The sequence below is a fragment of the Aptenodytes patagonicus genome, chromosome 13 (genome assembly GCF_965638725.1).
Source record: "Aptenodytes patagonicus chromosome 13, bAptPat1.pri.cur, whole genome shotgun sequence".
Classification (NCBI taxonomy): domain Eukaryota; kingdom Metazoa; phylum Chordata; class Aves; order Sphenisciformes; family Spheniscidae; genus Aptenodytes; species Aptenodytes patagonicus.
Window position 1 is genome coordinate 6,946,375 of NC_134961.1, and position 16,575 is coordinate 6,962,949.

Genomic DNA, 16,575 nt, shown 5'->3' on the forward strand with positions numbered 1-16,575 from the left:
TTTGACCTCGTACTGTAAAAGCAACCTGTTTATTAAAGCTGCCTGGTCCCAGAGCAGGGGAAACTCGCCTAGGACTATTAAAATGCAAGGTTAGGTAGCCTTTGGCTTGGCACACTACAGCTCAAGATCCCTTGGCACAAGTGTCCAGCCAAACGTTTTCTACCCCTCTGAGCGTTTCCCCGACACCCCCCACGTGGCTCCATCCCCAAACCTCCAGCAACCAGTGCAAAAAAAAAAAAGAAAAAAAAAAAAAAGACGACCCTCTTCACTGCATTTTTCCTAGGAAATGGGATCTGAGGCTGGGCCTTAGCCTGAGCACCGCTGAGAAGTACGTGCCATGAACAAGCCCTAGCAAGCGAGCCTCCCAGCCCTTGGCAGCTGCCTTGGTGCTCCTCCCGCCTGCACCGCAGCCGCCAGCCCCTGGCAGCGGCTGCCAACCAGCCCCGGGCTCTGCCCTGGCCCCCCACCACCTCCCCACTCCTGGGGGCCATTGTCTGAACGCTCCTTGCAGCTCCCCTGGTACCTCCAGCAGGAGAATTTTGGAGCCAGAGGCATCCCTTGTTGGAGGAGGGAGGGATGGGAGGCACCCGTCCCGCTCCCGCTGCAGCCACCCATACCCACGGCAGCTGCTGACGCTCAGAAGAGAGGAGGCTCTGGGGCCTCCATGGGTCTCACGGAGGGGACACTCAAAGCAAGACCCACGAGCATCCCTCGGTGGATTTCCCCTGGTCTGGTCCAGCTGCGACATCCTGCATCCCTTCCACCCCACCCATGAGCTGCAGTCCGGACCCTCAGCTCGGCCCTCTCCAACGCAGCAGCACAGGGTGGGAATGTGCTCCTGAGAAGCCACCCTCCCGCAGGACCATGCCCATGAGCGCTGCCGTCTCTAGACCGAGAGCAAATCCCTCAGACATCGGGTGCTGGACACTAGGATCACCATCAAGTGCCAACTTGAGCAAATCCCAATTTCCAAGACACCCGTCCTGCTCCATTGTCCCCTCCTGCCCAAGGACAGCCCTCTCCCTGCAGCCCTGCCATTTCCATTACCGACCTGCAGCCTGTCCCCATCCCAGGGCATCCCCCTGACCTGAGGCTTTTGGGGAGTTTGCAAAGGGGCATCATCCACCATGCCCCCCCGCCCTTTGCAAACCAGCCCCCCATATTTCATGGGGAGTCAGCATTTGTTAACTCCTCCTGCTCTTGTGCAAGCAGCTCTGGCCCCCCTCCAGCGCTTGGTTTATCTAGGCACCAGCTACTCCCAAGCTTTGCATGGGCGTTGGGCACCCACAAAGGCTCTCCAGAGGCAGAGGGCGAGCACTGAAAGCAGAGATTCGCGCCCGGGGGTGCAGGCCTGCTCCCTTCCCAAAGGTGTTCACCGGCAAGTCACAACACCTACGCCTGCTGAGACGGAAGAGCAGGGCAAAAATCTCAGGGCAGAGAGAGCTCAGCCTGCAGATGCCGGGCTGCAGCCTGCGGGCTCCACCAGGACTAACATCCCCACGGTGAATGCCAAGTGGGGTGCAGGATGGCACGGTCTCTCTTATCCGTGATGACGGAGCTGAGCAGAGCCACCACCAGCACCGCCACCCACTGAAACAGCCACCGAGCTCTCTGCTAAGCAAAGAGATTTGTCTACAACCCCTCGGTCTGCACCCTCTTGTTGTCCGACTCAAGACCGCTCTGCCCAGCATTGCACCCGAGAGGATTTGCACAACCCTCCTGCTCTCGCTGGGGAAATGCAACCTTGGAGCCAAGCAATAAGTCTTTTCATCCTTTCAGCAGCAGCAGAGGAGGCAACGGTCTGGGCAGAGCGAACCCGGAGCGGTCGCAGCTTAGCAGATGAGCATTAGCATCGCTGCTGCAGCTGTCCCGGTCTGAAAATACGAATAAGGTAAAACATGGAGGGTATCCTTTATTAGATGAGCTTGACAAGAGCTGGAGAAAACCGAGCACCCTTGAGGCATACCAGCCTCCAGGTCCTGAGGTCTCCGGAGACCTGAGGAAAAAAACCTGTGTGACCAGCAGCTTGTCTTTTGGCTCCCCTGGATCCGTCCCTCTCCCAAGCACTCTCCCCTCCCTGCACACACCGCGCTTGCAGGTTGGCAAAGCCAAAAAAAGCTGGGCTTTCCAGTTGCTGGAGGGGATTTTCCAGGCCTTGCCTACCTGCCCTCCTACTCTGGCTCTGCGTTGCTGCACCCAGCCAAGCTTACCAGACACAAGCCTCAGAGAGCCCCATGGCCAACTACAACTTCAGACAATGATCAGCAACGTCCAAGCACCTCATCTAACGCGAGGGCTGCGGCCACTGCTCAGACCTGCTTGGACAGGCAACGTGCTCCTCTGCCCGGCGCAGCTCCTTGCTTCTGCTGGGGTAGTTAGTATTATTGTCACTTCTCTGGGAAGTATCTGTCCTTTCATTTGTTTTTTGTAAATATATCTTGCTGCGTACGGGGCTCGCCCAGGAGCAAGCTCTGCTTTTGCACAGGGGAGCAGCCGCAAGACCAGGCTGGCTGCAGGTCTGGAGCTGCTCCCACCTCCACAGCAGAGCTCCCGTGCAGCGTTGGGTCAAAGCCTTTCCTACCTGCCCGCCTAAGCAGACTTCTCCAGGAGATGGTGGAAATCACCTCAGGAGCGCCTCTGGAAATCGTTCTCTGTAGTTAAACGCCTGCCTTTGAAGCTGGGACCTGACTTTTTGCCTCCTACTCCTCAGGGCCAAGAGCCCCGATGGCAGAACAAGGCTGACGAAAGCTCCCAGCCTCACAAGGGTGCTCTGCGGCTAAATGTACCGAGACACAACAGTGCTGAGTGTTCAGAAAGAGCTGGTGGTGAACCATGCTCACTCGAACCAGGAAGAAGGCACAGCACCGCGCTCTGCATCCCCAGGCGATCCCCTGCAGCGGCATCTTGTCGCGGCACCGCCTTCTGCCGTGCACGTCCCCACGCGGTGGGATCCTGTCTGAAGACCCCACCACACCGCTGCTGCAAGTTTTCCTGAGCAAAACTGGAAATGCTGCTTTGCTGTCAAACTCTCTATCAGTGGACTAGAGGCAAACACGCAGAGAAGCGATGACCACTGGAAGGTCACCGGTGCTGGGGACAGCCCCACGTGGAGGACCAGGGCAATGCTTCATGGCATCTCCACCCAGAGGAATGGCACGTAGGGGAAGCACAGTGGCAGAGGGGACAAAGGGGGACCACAGACTTTCTTTAGGCAATTGCTAGGGCCGAAGTCCTGCTGGGCATCTTGGCCACCGAACTGCTCAGACTGAGTCTTTTTATTTATTTCCGAGACCACCCAAGTGGGGAGGGAATGTCCCCGTGGAAGGGGGACCTGTGCTGTCCCAGCTCTTACCTTTCACCGCCAGCGCAATGGCTCCGAGGACCATGATGAGCGTCTGCAGCGCATCGGTGTAGATGACGGCCACCAGCCCCCCTGCACGAGAGCAAGGCACAGCGTCGGGAGCGCCGCCGGCTTCGGGCTCGGTCGCGAAGTCCCAATAAAGCTGCCCGCGCTTGCGGGGACATGCCTGTCACCGACCTGGTCCTGCTGACACCGTGGTGATGGGGGGCTGCAGTGGAAGCATGAAGGGGGAACAGCTCCTCGGTGGGTCCCCTGCAGATGGGGTGGGGGGAGCAGCCAACAGCCACGGGGGCTGCCATCCCAGCCGGGGCAGGGAAGGGGAGCCGAGGGATGGCAGGAGGGGAGGGATGCAGCCCCACGTCCCCACGCAGTCGGGAGGATGCCGGCCATCCCCAGCCCTGGCTCTTTGGATGCTCCAGCAAGCAGACCACATACAGGACATTGATCTCATCATTCATCCCACCTCTCCCTAACACCACACTAGTCCTCCTCCTTCGTACACCCCTCACCTCTCCTCCCAACCCTACAGTTTTATTTTTCCAGCACCTGATGCTTAGCGGGACCCCCCTTGGCCAGCCAGCAGCACTTCTCCCTTTCCATCCCAAGCTCTCCCTCCGGACCTGTTGCAAACCCAGGACCTGCTTACCTAGCCAGAAAGCAATTACTCAGCACATGAACAAAAGCATTAAAAAGTAGCGGAGCTAGAGAAAATGGGTCAAAAATTGAACCAGTTGCAACCTCAGTCACCGACTCACATCCCAGGAATTCAGGGCTGCACCCTTCCTGGGATATGGAGGGATGTTCTCAGGATGAGGGTGACGCAGCGATCACACCCTCTGCCTGAGCTCACGCCGAAATGCCTTACTTCACAACAAGCCTTGTGGGCAGGAAAAAACCCAAGATGGGATTTGCTTAAAACCAAAGTCTTGCAAAATCCACCATGTTTCGGATATACTTAAACTGTTTCCCGCTTTGATGGCTGGGACGAGATAGCAAGGGAGAATTTACTGCCGGGCATCTCCACCGGCGCTACCAGGGGAGGGAACATCCCAGCCAAAATAATAACTGAAGGGGCTGGCAGGGATACACCATCCCATGGTCCGAGAGCAGGACTGCAAGCCAGGAACCCACAATTTCCAACTCCAGCTCCAAACCCTTATCACCTCTGGATCACAAAAGAACCGTATGGATTGACCCTGCACAAAAATAGCTGGTCCCACGACGGGGCAGCATGGGCAAGAAATATTCCCGAAAGCTTTGCAGAGGGAGGGCAGCGAGTTGCATTGCAGGCAGGGCAAGTGGGAGGGAAATGAGTTGGGTAAAGGGCTCTCAGATTGTAGATTCCATAGTAATAGTCCTGTAATAGGAGAAGCCCTGATTATTGCTGTTACAAATAGGTACACACACAAGAAAGCATTTAACTACATGATGGAGAAGGAGTTATTACAAATGAAAAGCCGTAATGACAAAGGAGAGCTCATGCATTGAGTCATTGCCTGAGCTGATGCTCAAGAAGGATGCTCAGATACTGGCTGGATAGGGCAGGGAATATGAACCCCATTAGTATAGATCCCCAGAGACCTTCCAGGAGAGGAAAACAAAACAAAACAAAACAAAAAGCGGGAGTGTAAGCGGTGTGGTTCAACCAAAGTAGAAAGATTGAGGCCAGCAGACGCTGAGCAACCTACCCACAATGGTGTAGAGGCCTGTGACCACCAGCATCAGGACAGTGGAGAGGTAAAGGTCCCAGCCCAGGCAGACTTGCACGAAGAGGGCCCCCGAGTACAGGTCCGTCTGTGCGTAGAAGAAGAAACACAGGGGCTGGGACAGGTGACATCCAGTTGGCTAGACAGCACCCAAGGGCTGTTGCAAGAGCGGCACGGCAGGGAAATGGTCAACACTACGGGTACAGCAAGGACATTGCACTGCACATGCCAGGAGGACTCCTCCCAAAGCCAGCGCTTGAAGCCTGGGGTGCCACGTGGGTGGCCGTGTCACCGCTGCAGGTGGGTGTCACAGGCCACCTTCCCCCAACAAGCGGAGCAAGCAGCTCCAGCAGTCATTCGCAGCTGGGCTCAGCTGGATACAGACAGGGGGACACAAGGGTCAGAAATGGGATGCCTCGGGGCATTAGTGCTACCACAGCCCTCAAGAGCAAAGCAGGGAGCTAGAGATACTCAGCCCTCCACAGGATCAGACCCTGACCTGAGCTACCTCCTTGCTGCCCTGAGTACCTCCAGTTCCCTCCACTGATGGCAATGCCCTGCTCTCCAGGAGGCATCTCACCATGCTTTCTGCAGAGTCCTGGAGATGGGGGACCTCCTATCAACCAAGAGGCCACGCTCCACCAAAACACCAGCATCCTTGGGTGCTCCTTGAAGACAGCCCAAGCCACCCCCCCAGCCCAGCACATTCGTGCTGTTTCTGCACCTCGCTGGTCCCCATGGGGCCAATGCACGGGGGGCAGCTGTAGCTGGTATTTCACGTTCTGCTTGGCAGGATTCACCCTCCTGGCACCCGCACTGCCGGCAAGGAGGCTGCCAAGGACCAGCTCCCCCTTCCCCAGCTGCAGCTCAACGGTCCGGGCCGTCAGGCCGGTCAGGAGGGCGGCAGCGAGCCTAAAAATGCTGGTGGGGGCAGGAAGGGATCTCCTGCCACGTGCAGGGACTTTTCAAGGTGCTTGCTGGTACCTGCAATGCGTTTAGTGATGGATGGGGCAGCTCTGTACCATGTCACTCGAGCCCATTAGCGGTGCTCAGGTGGGTGCTGGCGGGGCAGGATAAGGTGCTGCCCTGCTCCCTGGGGGCCACAGCAGCGTTTCAACCTCGACAGCCACTCCACGGTGAGGAGCACACGTGGGCAGCCCCAGCACGGAGTGCAAGACCCCCAGGACTGCCATTCCCGAGCCTTGCCCCAACGCCAAGCCACTTCTTTGTTGAGCATCTCTGGGAAAATATCTCCTCCTGGTTTTGCACAGATGGGGAAACCAAGGCATGGGCAAGTGGCAGAAGTTGCTTCTGGCCACGAGCGAGAAGCAGCAGCCCAGGTGTCCTGCACCCCAGCATGGACCAGCACAAATGCATCCTCCAACACATCCCCTGACCTTTGCAGCCCCCCTTGCAAAGCCCCTGGAAGAGGCTTGGGGTTTCTGCTTGGCCACGGAAGGACAGACCGACTCCACGTCCAACACACAGCCTCCACCAGCCCCAGCATCTCCTGCACCCACGTCACATCCCTCAGGGACGCCTGGAGCGTGCCTCTGCCTGGAGGAGCATGCGCAGCCCTGCAGCTCACTCAGCTGCCAAACTCCCTTGAGATGATTGACACCCCAAAAGTGACCACTGTTTCCCACCCGTGGGAGGGCTGGACCCACACAGGGAGGTCTGGTCATGGTCTCATGGGAATGAGACGTAAAGCAGAGACTCAGAGAGAGCTGGGACACCTCCTCCAACAAAAGCAGCAATGCCGCGGGAGGAAAGGACCAGACGCAGCAGCCAGTGCCCATGCCACCACCACGTCTCCACCCACAGCTGAGATCCAGACATCCCCAGCACTCAGTTGGGGTGTCTCACAAAAAACCCTGTTTGGAGAAGGAAACGGGGCCAGAAGAGGCAGGAAGAGGCAAGATGAGCTGACTCCACGCCTTTGCCTGGAGCCGTGACAGCTTCCCACAGCCAACACATTAGCTCAAATTTGACATCTTTCTTCACACACCTCCCAGAAATCATCCCCCAAACAGCAGGGCTGTCTTGCCCGGTCATGCGGGAGCAGTCGTTTGGGATTAGTAACACGGAGGACTGGTGTTATTTCCCATATTGCATCTCTGGACACCTGGAGCGTGTCCAGAGAAGGGCAACGAGGCTGGTGAGGGGTCTGGAGAACAAGTCTGATGAGGAGCGGCTGAGGGAACTGGGGTTGTTTAGCCTGGAGAAAAGGAGGCTGAGGGGAGACCTTATTGCCCTCTACAACCACCTGAAAGGAGGTTGTAGTGAGGTGGGGGTCGGTCTCTTCTCCCAAGTAACAAGCGATAGGACGAGAGGAAACGGCCTCAAGTTGCGCCAGGGGAGGTTTAGATTGGACGTGAGGAAAAATGTCTTTACTAAAAGAGTGGTGAAACATTGGAACAGGCTGCCCAGGGAAGTGGTGGAGTCCCCATCCCTGGAAGTATTTAAAAGACGAGTAGATGAGGCACTTAGGGACATGGTTTAGTGGGCATGGTGGTGTTGGGTCGACAGTTGGACTCGATGATCTTAGAGGTCTTCTCCAACCTTAATGATTCTATGATTCCTTCCCCCAGCTCTGCCCTTCCTCCTCCCAGCGCTGCTCCAGCAAGCTCGCCACACGGGAGCTGAGGACTGTCATTGTGTGATGGAGAGGGGCCACGCAGAATCACGCAATGGAAGAACCAAGGCGCGTGCCACCTAGCAGGGCTCCATCAGCCACGAAACCCAGTAGGTGAGCACACATCCAGCTTCAGCACAACATGAAAGCCCGTTCCTTAGCAGATGAGCCCACAACGTTAGGCGTAACGTTGATTAAATCACAAATCAAACTGACCAGAAGAGCACTTACACCATGATCTTGAGGATCTTAATTCAGGGACTGTTCCACGACATCTGGACCAGGCTTTACACCACAGTCATGCCTAGCATTCCCAAGGGAGTTACTACGTGTCCTCAGCTGCACTTGGGCTTGGCCACATCTCTGGGAGAGCCCTCGCCAGCAGCGAGAGGCAATTCAGCCCTAGAATGTCCTGCTGAAGAGGAACCAACTCACAGGCAACCATGCCAAAACCTCCACCAGTGGGTCCTCTTCAATAGATGCCTTTCCCCACAAATGTGATCCAACCACAGCTTGATACCACAGACACCACCAAGCAGCCCCACAAGAGGACAACTAAGCCACTCATGCGGTGCAAGCTTCAACTACAAGGCAGAAAAGCCCCAACCAAAGGCCCTCAGCCATCTCCTCCCAACGCAACCTGAAATGGGAACCCAAAATATTTTGAGCCTCCCCAACACAGTGCCAGCCAAGCACCCCTGGTGTCTTCTGGAGCTCCCAGTGTCCTTTGGAGGGATCCATCACTTGTCATCTCAGCACCTGCCGCAAAGTCATGCCCCCCTGTGACTGCCTGCTTCTCCAGCAACCCTTCCCCACCCAGCTGCGAAGACTCAGCCCTGGACAAGATATTTCATAACTGCTTCTCCTGGCCTTCTCAATGCTTAATCATTTTTGCAGTCGTCTGCAATGAGTCTAAGCCTTTGCTATGAGGAAGCAGAGGTATCTCCACCTCCCTTCCTGGTAATTCTGCTAGGGTGGGAAAAAATAAAAGCGCATGTGACTGAGTCGTTAATAAGACATCCCAAATACAAAAACAAGCTAATTAAAACCAGGCAAGACCTATTCATAAAACAAGTCCTTTCAACTGTAAAAGGAGAGCAGAAGCCTTTGAAGTCAGGCCTCATAATCCAGTGAGATCCTTGCCTCCACCGGTGACCTCACTTGGAAACTCGTTCTTACCCAACATCGTTAATGCCTTCCCAATGAAAGCTGGCTGTAGAGACAGCTTGGATTTAACAATTGATGAAGCCAAAGCCTCAGTAAAACAAGTTACCCAGGGTACAGAGGAGTCTCCAGGGGCTCTTTGCCAAGGCTAGGACACCTGTGCAACTCCTCAAGTGTTCTTAGCCAGGGGGGATACCATCTCTCAGCAGGACTTTGGGCTGCCCTGCTGCACCCTGCCATGAAATGTGGAGGGTTGGGGTCCACCAAAGGGTAAATTCCAGGAGAGGAGGGACTGTCATCCCCCCTGCCCCAAAAGAAAAGCCATGGGAGCAGCACTGACGCCGTGTCTCAGCTCGGAAGAACGTGGAGCGAAGATCCATCCATAAACGCAACGTCTACAGGGAGAGGAGGCAGGCAAAGCCCAGCTAGTCCCGGGCTTTGAGGCAGCCCGCAGTGAGGGCCAAAGGAAATTCCCGCCAGGAGACAGCACTGCCTAATTGCTCTGAGTTTTGCACTCTTCTCCCACGCCCCCCGCCACCAGGGACGGGACATTGGGCCAGTCTGGCAATGCCCTGCGTGTCTGCAGACATTCATCCCAACCCACTGCTGGAAACAACCATCGTTTGTGAGATTTACCATGAATGGAGCCAGATGCCAAGATAATCCCCTTGTTAGGCTGATTCCTCTTTTGTCGCCTCCTGCGTGACTCAGAGATCAGAGAAAACTCAGCAGACCAAAGAAACTATAGCACTGGCTGAGAAAAGGCACAGGAAGAGGCATTTGGGAGTGTCCACCAGGCTCTAAACACAAGGCTGTGCTGAGAAGGGCCAGGAGAATCGCAGAGGTTCCCATCGGTGCAGGCACTGCGCAGAGGTCATCTACAGGTTCATCTGGTGTTAGGCAACGGGTGACACCGCAACGGTCTCCCAAGCTAAGAACGAACTTGTAGGACGTCCATCCCTTCTGGGCAAAGCCACGGAGAGCCTGGAAACCAAAGGGACCAAGCGCATTCCCATGGCATGGTAGGGCACTGTTTTTGTAAGAGAAGAGGGGACGTCTGTGATGGTCTGGAAAGAGACTCAAAGACAACCAGCCCTCAAACTACCAGTAATTTTTTTCTTCAAATTCAGACCAGCAAAAACAAACTACCCCACCAGAAATCCTATCCCAGCTTCCAACCTTTCCTTTTAAACGCCAGCGGGGATTCACACAGATCCCAGGGACCAACACCACAGAAACAGATGCTCCAGCATCTCCCACGAGCTCCTCCTGGCTCTCCGTCAGGAGCAGGGGAGAGATGTCTCCTGAGCAGCACACAGGAGGGGAGTAAGTGACAACAGTTTACTGCACATTAGGACAATCGGGGAATAATCAAAGTGTCACTGCCCAAACTTGCAAACTGAACTGGTGCTCCAGGAGCCACCATGCTGATTTCAGGAGAAATGCCGTAGGATTTTCAATGCCATAAATGATAAGGGTATAAAGAATATCAGTTTTATGGGAAGAATGCCCTCCAGCATGACGGAACATGGTTTTGAGGGAGAAAATACAGGTGACACCTGCACTGATGGAGTCACCAGCATCACCTCTACCACGCTGAAAGCCCTGCATCAGCAGGAACACAGGAAGGGCTGCCATCTCCCCTGCAACCTGCCTTTTAAACCCAAAGTATAGTTCCTTGCCCAAGGTCAAGCTCACGGGAAGGAGACGGGGTCTCCTGGACCCGGGGACATCACATCATGCAGCGCTGGGGTCTGTCCGAGGCGGGCGCAGCCTCTCCCTTTGCATTAAGCGCTGATGGACGTGCGCAGTGAGCCCTGTTTGCCGGCTGCTCCGTCCTCCTCCTCCCTCGCAGGGAGACCCGGGGCCTGGGGCTGCGAAGCTGCCAGGGAGGAGGCAGAAACGCCGCAGAGGGAGCGATGCTGCATTCAGCCAAGCTGGTGTTTGCAACGCAGGGAGCTGGCGAGCGCAGAGGCAGGCACTGAGCGCCTCGCCGTGGGGAAACACGCTCTGGCACCGGCCCTCCTGCACTGCAGACACCCACTTCTTGCAGCCAGCCACATGCAAAAGCACATTTCTAGCAGCCGGCCACATGCGAAAGCACATTTCTTTTAGCTGGCGAAACGCAGAAGCCCCGTCAGACCCCGGGTCAGATCCGGCTGCTCCATCAGAGGTGATGGTGCAGGATTGCTCCCTCCAGTGTGTTTTCTCCTCCACATCGTTTCTGAGCTGTTTGCTCTTGATCTCTGTCTCGCTATCTCCAGCCCCCCAGGACTGTCTGTGCCCAACTCTCTCCTGCTTGCCCTAGGCCTGGTGTCACAGGCTCTTTAGCTGTTTTACCTCGGATAAACTCTTCCCACAGTTACCAAGCGGGCAGCGGGAGCAGGCCAAAATGGGGTGAAAATACCCCTGTGGAAGAGTCCTTGAAAATCAGGCACTTTCTGTACATGCTTGGGCATCTTATAGGTGCAGCAAGACTTCCTTTCCTGAGAAAACCCATGTGCCCTAAAGCATTCCCAATTCAGTTCCCAGCTCTGCTGGGTCCCTCGGGGAGTGCTGGAAAGCATCGCTGCCAGAGCATGGAGGAGAAACCCAGACGATGCAACCCAGCCTCCAAGCATGTTTCATCTGCAACCTCTGCTACAGGGCGAGCACACGGTGAGTTTGGGAATCCTGACACCCAGCCACGCATCCGTCAGGACCACCCAGACATGAACATCGCTGCCGGATCTACCTACGAACACATGGGGTGTTGCAGATGGCATCTGCCCACGAATTCCAACCTCCTGTCCTGCTCCCTCCTGGAGCATCCTGCAGCAGCTGCTCTCTCCCCTGACTTGGCTACACAAGGTTGGAGCCCCAAAATAACCTTTCACTTGCTGGAAATCAGTCGTGGATCTGTCACGGAGTCAAGTGGGAGCTACTCACAGAGATTTTGGTGAAGATGGAGAGCAGGAGCGACAGGCCAGAGAGGTACATCCGGATCCTCTCCCCTCCAAACCTTCGCTGGAGATACTCGGGCATCGTGACAATCTGCCGGAGTGAGAGAGAGTGATCACTGCCCTGTCCAGGCCCCCTCCTCTGGGGATGGTCCCAGGGAAGGCAACAGGACAGCTGTATTACCAGAGCAGGGCTTAGGAGTCTCAAAGGACAGCGGTGACAGCCCTCCTGGGAGCAGGGGACCTGGCTGGGGCCACGCTCCCCACAGCAGGCTCAGGGCAGCTCTACGTACCCCAGATGAGATGTAGACCGGCACAAACACCCAGGCCAGCGCCAGAAGGGCGTAGGTCGCCTGTTGGGAAGGAAGAACATGGCACAGACGGAAAAAACGCTGATCCTGCTACAGCTCGAGATCGACTGCAATGCTAGACTCCATCCGCCACTCCTGACCCAGCCCCAGCTCGCCCTCAAATGCACATTTACATCCCCAAATGGCTTCAGATGGCAGGTGCAGGGGCATGAGGCCATGGTGGAGACACACACACACACCCCCCGGCACCCCCGCCAGCAGCAGCCCACTCCCCTCAGCCCTTCAGCTCCTGACCAGATGTTTCCCACTAACTCCTTGAGCACCAAGCAAGCCAAATGCCATATTTTTGCTGCAGAACCCAAGGACTTTGGAAGCGATGGGTGGGGAAACAGGGAACGGGTGACCTATTCAGCTGGACTAGGAAGCTCTGCATTGAAATGTCCTTTTCCCCGAGCACGTGGGCTTGAGTTGACTCCAAACTCACTGTACGTGCACTAGACATGAGCTGGAGAAGCTGACTTAGCAGGGTTGCATTAATTACCCCTGCACAACTCTTCCCAAGCCTTTCAAAACATTGCGTGAAGCTGCTGTGAAATGGGCCATCTCCAGAAACTCATTTTCTTAATAACGCAACACATTTCTTACGTTCCACTCGAAGCCGGTGACAGCGATTCCCCCGGCAGCACCAGTCCCGGCCAGCCCGATGAAGAGCCCCGAGCCTTCGCTGCTGGCGAAGAGCGAGGCGCCGATCTGTGGAGGAGCAGAGGAAGTGCTGCGGGTGCTCGCAGACGGGGTGCCCGGCCGCCAGCTCCCCACGGCTTGGCCTGGCAGTCGTGCCAGCTGGACCAGCTTTGGTGCTTCCCCAGCAGCGCAGCCCCGAAGGGATAACTCAGTAAGAGGAGGCGGCAAAAATAACGTCTGAACGGGAGCAGCAGAGCGCAGACCTCCCCGTCACTTCTAAAAGCGAAGTGTGGCCAAAGGCGCCCCATGTGTGATGAGGGACGTGTACATATTTTGCAAGAAAAACCATTAACAGGCTCCAATCCAGGTAGACGTGAGCCCCAGCAACCAGCGCTGCCACGCATTCGGCTCATCTGGACACCCCCGGCGGGTTTTGGATGGACTTTCTTGCCTTCAGGAGGATGAGGAGGAGCCATGTGTTGCTGCATTTGCCACGGTGACCATGCACCCTGCCCGGAGGTGGCCCTGCGCAAGCAGCCAGTGCCAGACACGGGAAAGACCTACATCCACTTTGTCAAGATCACGCCGAAATAAGAGGAGGGAAAAAAGAAACTTGGGACACCCACGTCTCGTTGGAGCCACCAGGAGCACACGGGGCCGGTGGAGATAGGTGTTTGGCTCCAACGACCCCTCCCCAAGTTCAGAGCAGCCTAGGAGGAGACCCACCAGAAGAAAACAAGCTGGGTGGGCTCCAGCACCCTTCGTGCAACGAGGAGGGAAACGCAGCTCAGAGGACACGAATCCTGGCAGAAGGCGTACAGGGTGAGGGAAGGCGTGGGCAGGCGGTGAAGGCAGGGGCGCAGAAGGGGGAATTCGGTGGGAGGGGAATGGTGCTGGATGTCCCTGCTGCCCAGGTGTCACGAGAGGGACAGAGGTCTCTACTTACTGGCCACCATGCCATGTCCCTGCCAGCAAGGAAATAGCCACTGACGGTGTTCCTGTTCACCCTGCATGAAGACTGGGAGGAGAAAAGATCAGCACGGAGCACCCTTCCCCTACAAACCCAGACAAGACACCAAGAAACCAAGTCTCCCAGACAAGAAGCCAAGAGACAGGAGACTCTGGATAATTAATGGGAGCTCTGCAACTCAAGCTTAATTACACGAAACGGTGGCTGCACCCCGAGTACCCGGAGCCATGAATAGCAAAGGAGACACGCCGAGAGGGGGAAGCACGGAGGATGCGCCCGTCCTACCTCCATCCCGCGCAGACAGGTTGGCTAATAGGGCTCAGCTTTGGCTATGATTTTTCTGCAAGGCAGAGCAAATGGCTTTGGAGAGCCTTTGTCTGGAACTGCGGGGTAGCCGAGGGCTTTTTCTGTTAAGCAGGGCATTTGTCTCAACACCCTTTAATAGACAAGCAGGAGATCTGCTTACGCCCAGCAGACCGGAGGCCAGGGGAGAGGTTTGCGCTGTCGTTAATACCACCTCATTTTCAGGCTACAGGAGTCTTTCCATAGGGGGTGAAAGGGGCGGAGGGTTTGTACAACAGAACAGAGCAAATGCAGCACGACACACAAAATACAGAACAAGTGCAAACTACAACAGGAAAATAATAGAGGCTTTCAAAATATTCCATGCAGAAAAGCCAGCCCTGAAAAAAAAGACTGTTCAAAAAGGAAAGCGGAAAGTCAACAAGAGAAAACACTCTTACCCATATTCCCACTGCCACGTTTAAGGAAAAATAAACCACTACGACAACAAGATCAGCAACGCTGAACTGCTGTGCGGGGGTAAAGGATCCAGCAGTGGAATTGCCCTCCATCGTTCCTCTGCCTCCTCCTTCATCCTCGGCAAAAGCCTCACACAGACAGTCACTGAATCAGTAACTCGTTAGCGGCCTGAGGGCATTTATCATTAAACAAGCCGGCAGCAGGAGCTCCGCTTCCAAAGGCGCCTGGGTGGGCAGCCTGGCTGCCCGCTGCCTCCCTCCCCTTTCGGTTTCCCCACCTGAGGGAAGCACGGCCCGGGCGAGCACCTCTTGATTTCGGTGTCTCACAAACGAGCGGCTCTTTAATCCCCATTTCCTTGGGGTTTTCTGCTTCTTCTGCATTGCTCTTGCAGAAGCTGCAGGCTTCCAGCCCAAGCCGCCCCTGCAATGAATGCCTTTCTGCCGTGCAGACTCCCAGGACACGGGCTCCCGGCAGCCTCTTGCAGAGGTGCCTTAAATCTCGATATTGCTGGACAAGAAACTGCCAAGGCTTTTGTCTTCTATGAACTGTAAACCAAACCCCAGCATTTTTTTTGCAGATACTAAGTCTGGAAAGAATTTGCATGATCTTCTGACTAGTTAATTACTGTAGAAATTGCTGAATAAAGCGGGGGGTTTTAAAGTGTTCTTTACATTTGAAGGAACCCAGAGAAAAACCTCTAAGGATAGCTGGCATTTCTGGGGATCTGGTATTTTTGCTCTGGGAAAAGCACGTGGAGTTTAGGTAGCTCTGCAGTTACATGGTGTAATGAAAGGGGTGGGAAAAATGTCCAAGTGAAGTCGCACGTGCTTTGCTCCCTTTCAACCACCCCAACACTATGAAAGGACCAGCGATCCGGTCTTACGACCGCGACTGTTCCCAAATTCTTGAGTCCTAATCAAGACAACAATTGCACTGCACGGAACTAGGCAAAGTTTGGGGTTTCCTACATGCTAAAGCAATGCTCAAACGCAGGAGTTACGTGAACGTCCGAGGTGGAGCCTCAGCACGCCAGCGAGGGCCGACCAGCAGAAACGCACACAGAAGAGACGAAGCTACTCCTCCAAAGGCCGACACGAAACAAGCAGCAGGGAACAACCTTTGAATTTAATGTTTTCGGTTATTTAGTAATCATACTGTTTTCTGCACTGCATGCTTCGCTGGCTCATTTTCAGGTGGCAGCACACTTTCCAACCATGTATCACGAGGTTTCACTAATAAAATAAATACACTGCAACTAATATGTCCACGGCCGAGACAGGTCAGGGTATTTCTCCTCTCTCTGAAATAGCTGCTGAGGCACCCAAGCTCAACTGGAATTTAACCTGCATTAACACATTCAAAGTACATGTAAGTGTTAATACGTCAGCTTGGTGTGTTGATTAACATCGCTGAACTGTTTAATAACCTACTGTCATTAAAGTACAACCAGGTACAGCCTTGCATTTTGTCATTTCAGAGAGACAGAATGTACCTCTCCGGACAGGACTGCAAAAATCAAACAGAATAATCTTACGCAAAATAAGCTCACAGAATGAAGAACAGCATTAGCTGAACAGAAACGCGCAGCTGCTTAAATAAAATCACCATCTGACTTGCTGAATGTACCAACAAGATCAAGTACTGTAGATCTTTTAGCAGTATCTAGGTCTTCCAGTTCCCAGTGCTGTACCAAGACAGACAAGGGAAGGAAAAAAACCTGGTTTTATCCTTAAAAGCAAATGAACCTTCCAGAGCCCTTGGAAGTTTGTCTCAAGCAGAGAGAAATGGTGTCAACAAAGGTTAATTTTCACTTCTGGTTTTGAACATGCCAAAAGTTTTAGACTTATTTGTAGGACATTCTGATGGAGAGAGGTTAGACCAAACAACCCCTAAATGCTCAGTAATTCCACCACCATTTTCTCTGCAACAGGTCAGGAACTTCCAAGTCTCCGAGCCTGGAAGCTCACAGCGTGGCAGCTAGCCGGCCATTCCACACACGCGTACCTAAGGATGGTTGGGAAAACCAACCCCAACAAGTTAAGCTCT

At 54.8% G+C, this 16,575-nt stretch overlaps 1 protein-coding gene across 2 annotated transcripts in view; it reads right to left on the reverse strand.

Moving 5' to 3' along the window:
* SLC5A10 (solute carrier family 5 member 10) overlaps positions 1-14,713 on the reverse strand; it is a 42,132-nt gene extending 27,419 nt beyond the window's left edge. Inside the window, exons 1-7 of one of the 2 annotated variants that reach the window (XM_076350820.1) lie at positions 14,511-14,713; positions 13,744-13,815; positions 12,762-12,866; positions 12,099-12,158; positions 11,795-11,899; positions 5,050-5,155; positions 3,353-3,433 (exon numbers count right to left, since the gene is read on the reverse strand). In XM_076350820.1, coding sequence (XP_076206935.1) covers positions 3,353-3,433; positions 5,050-5,155; positions 11,795-11,899; positions 12,099-12,158; positions 12,762-12,866; positions 13,744-13,815; positions 14,511-14,621 — 640 coding nt within the window. In that variant the 5' untranslated portion in view covers positions 14,622-14,713. The remainder of the gene's footprint in view (positions 1-3,352; positions 3,434-5,049; positions 5,156-11,794; positions 11,900-12,098; positions 12,159-12,761; positions 12,867-13,743; positions 13,816-14,510) is intronic. The other variant, XM_076350821.1, reaches the window with a different exon arrangement.
* Positions 14,714-16,575: the final 1,862 nt, after the last annotated feature.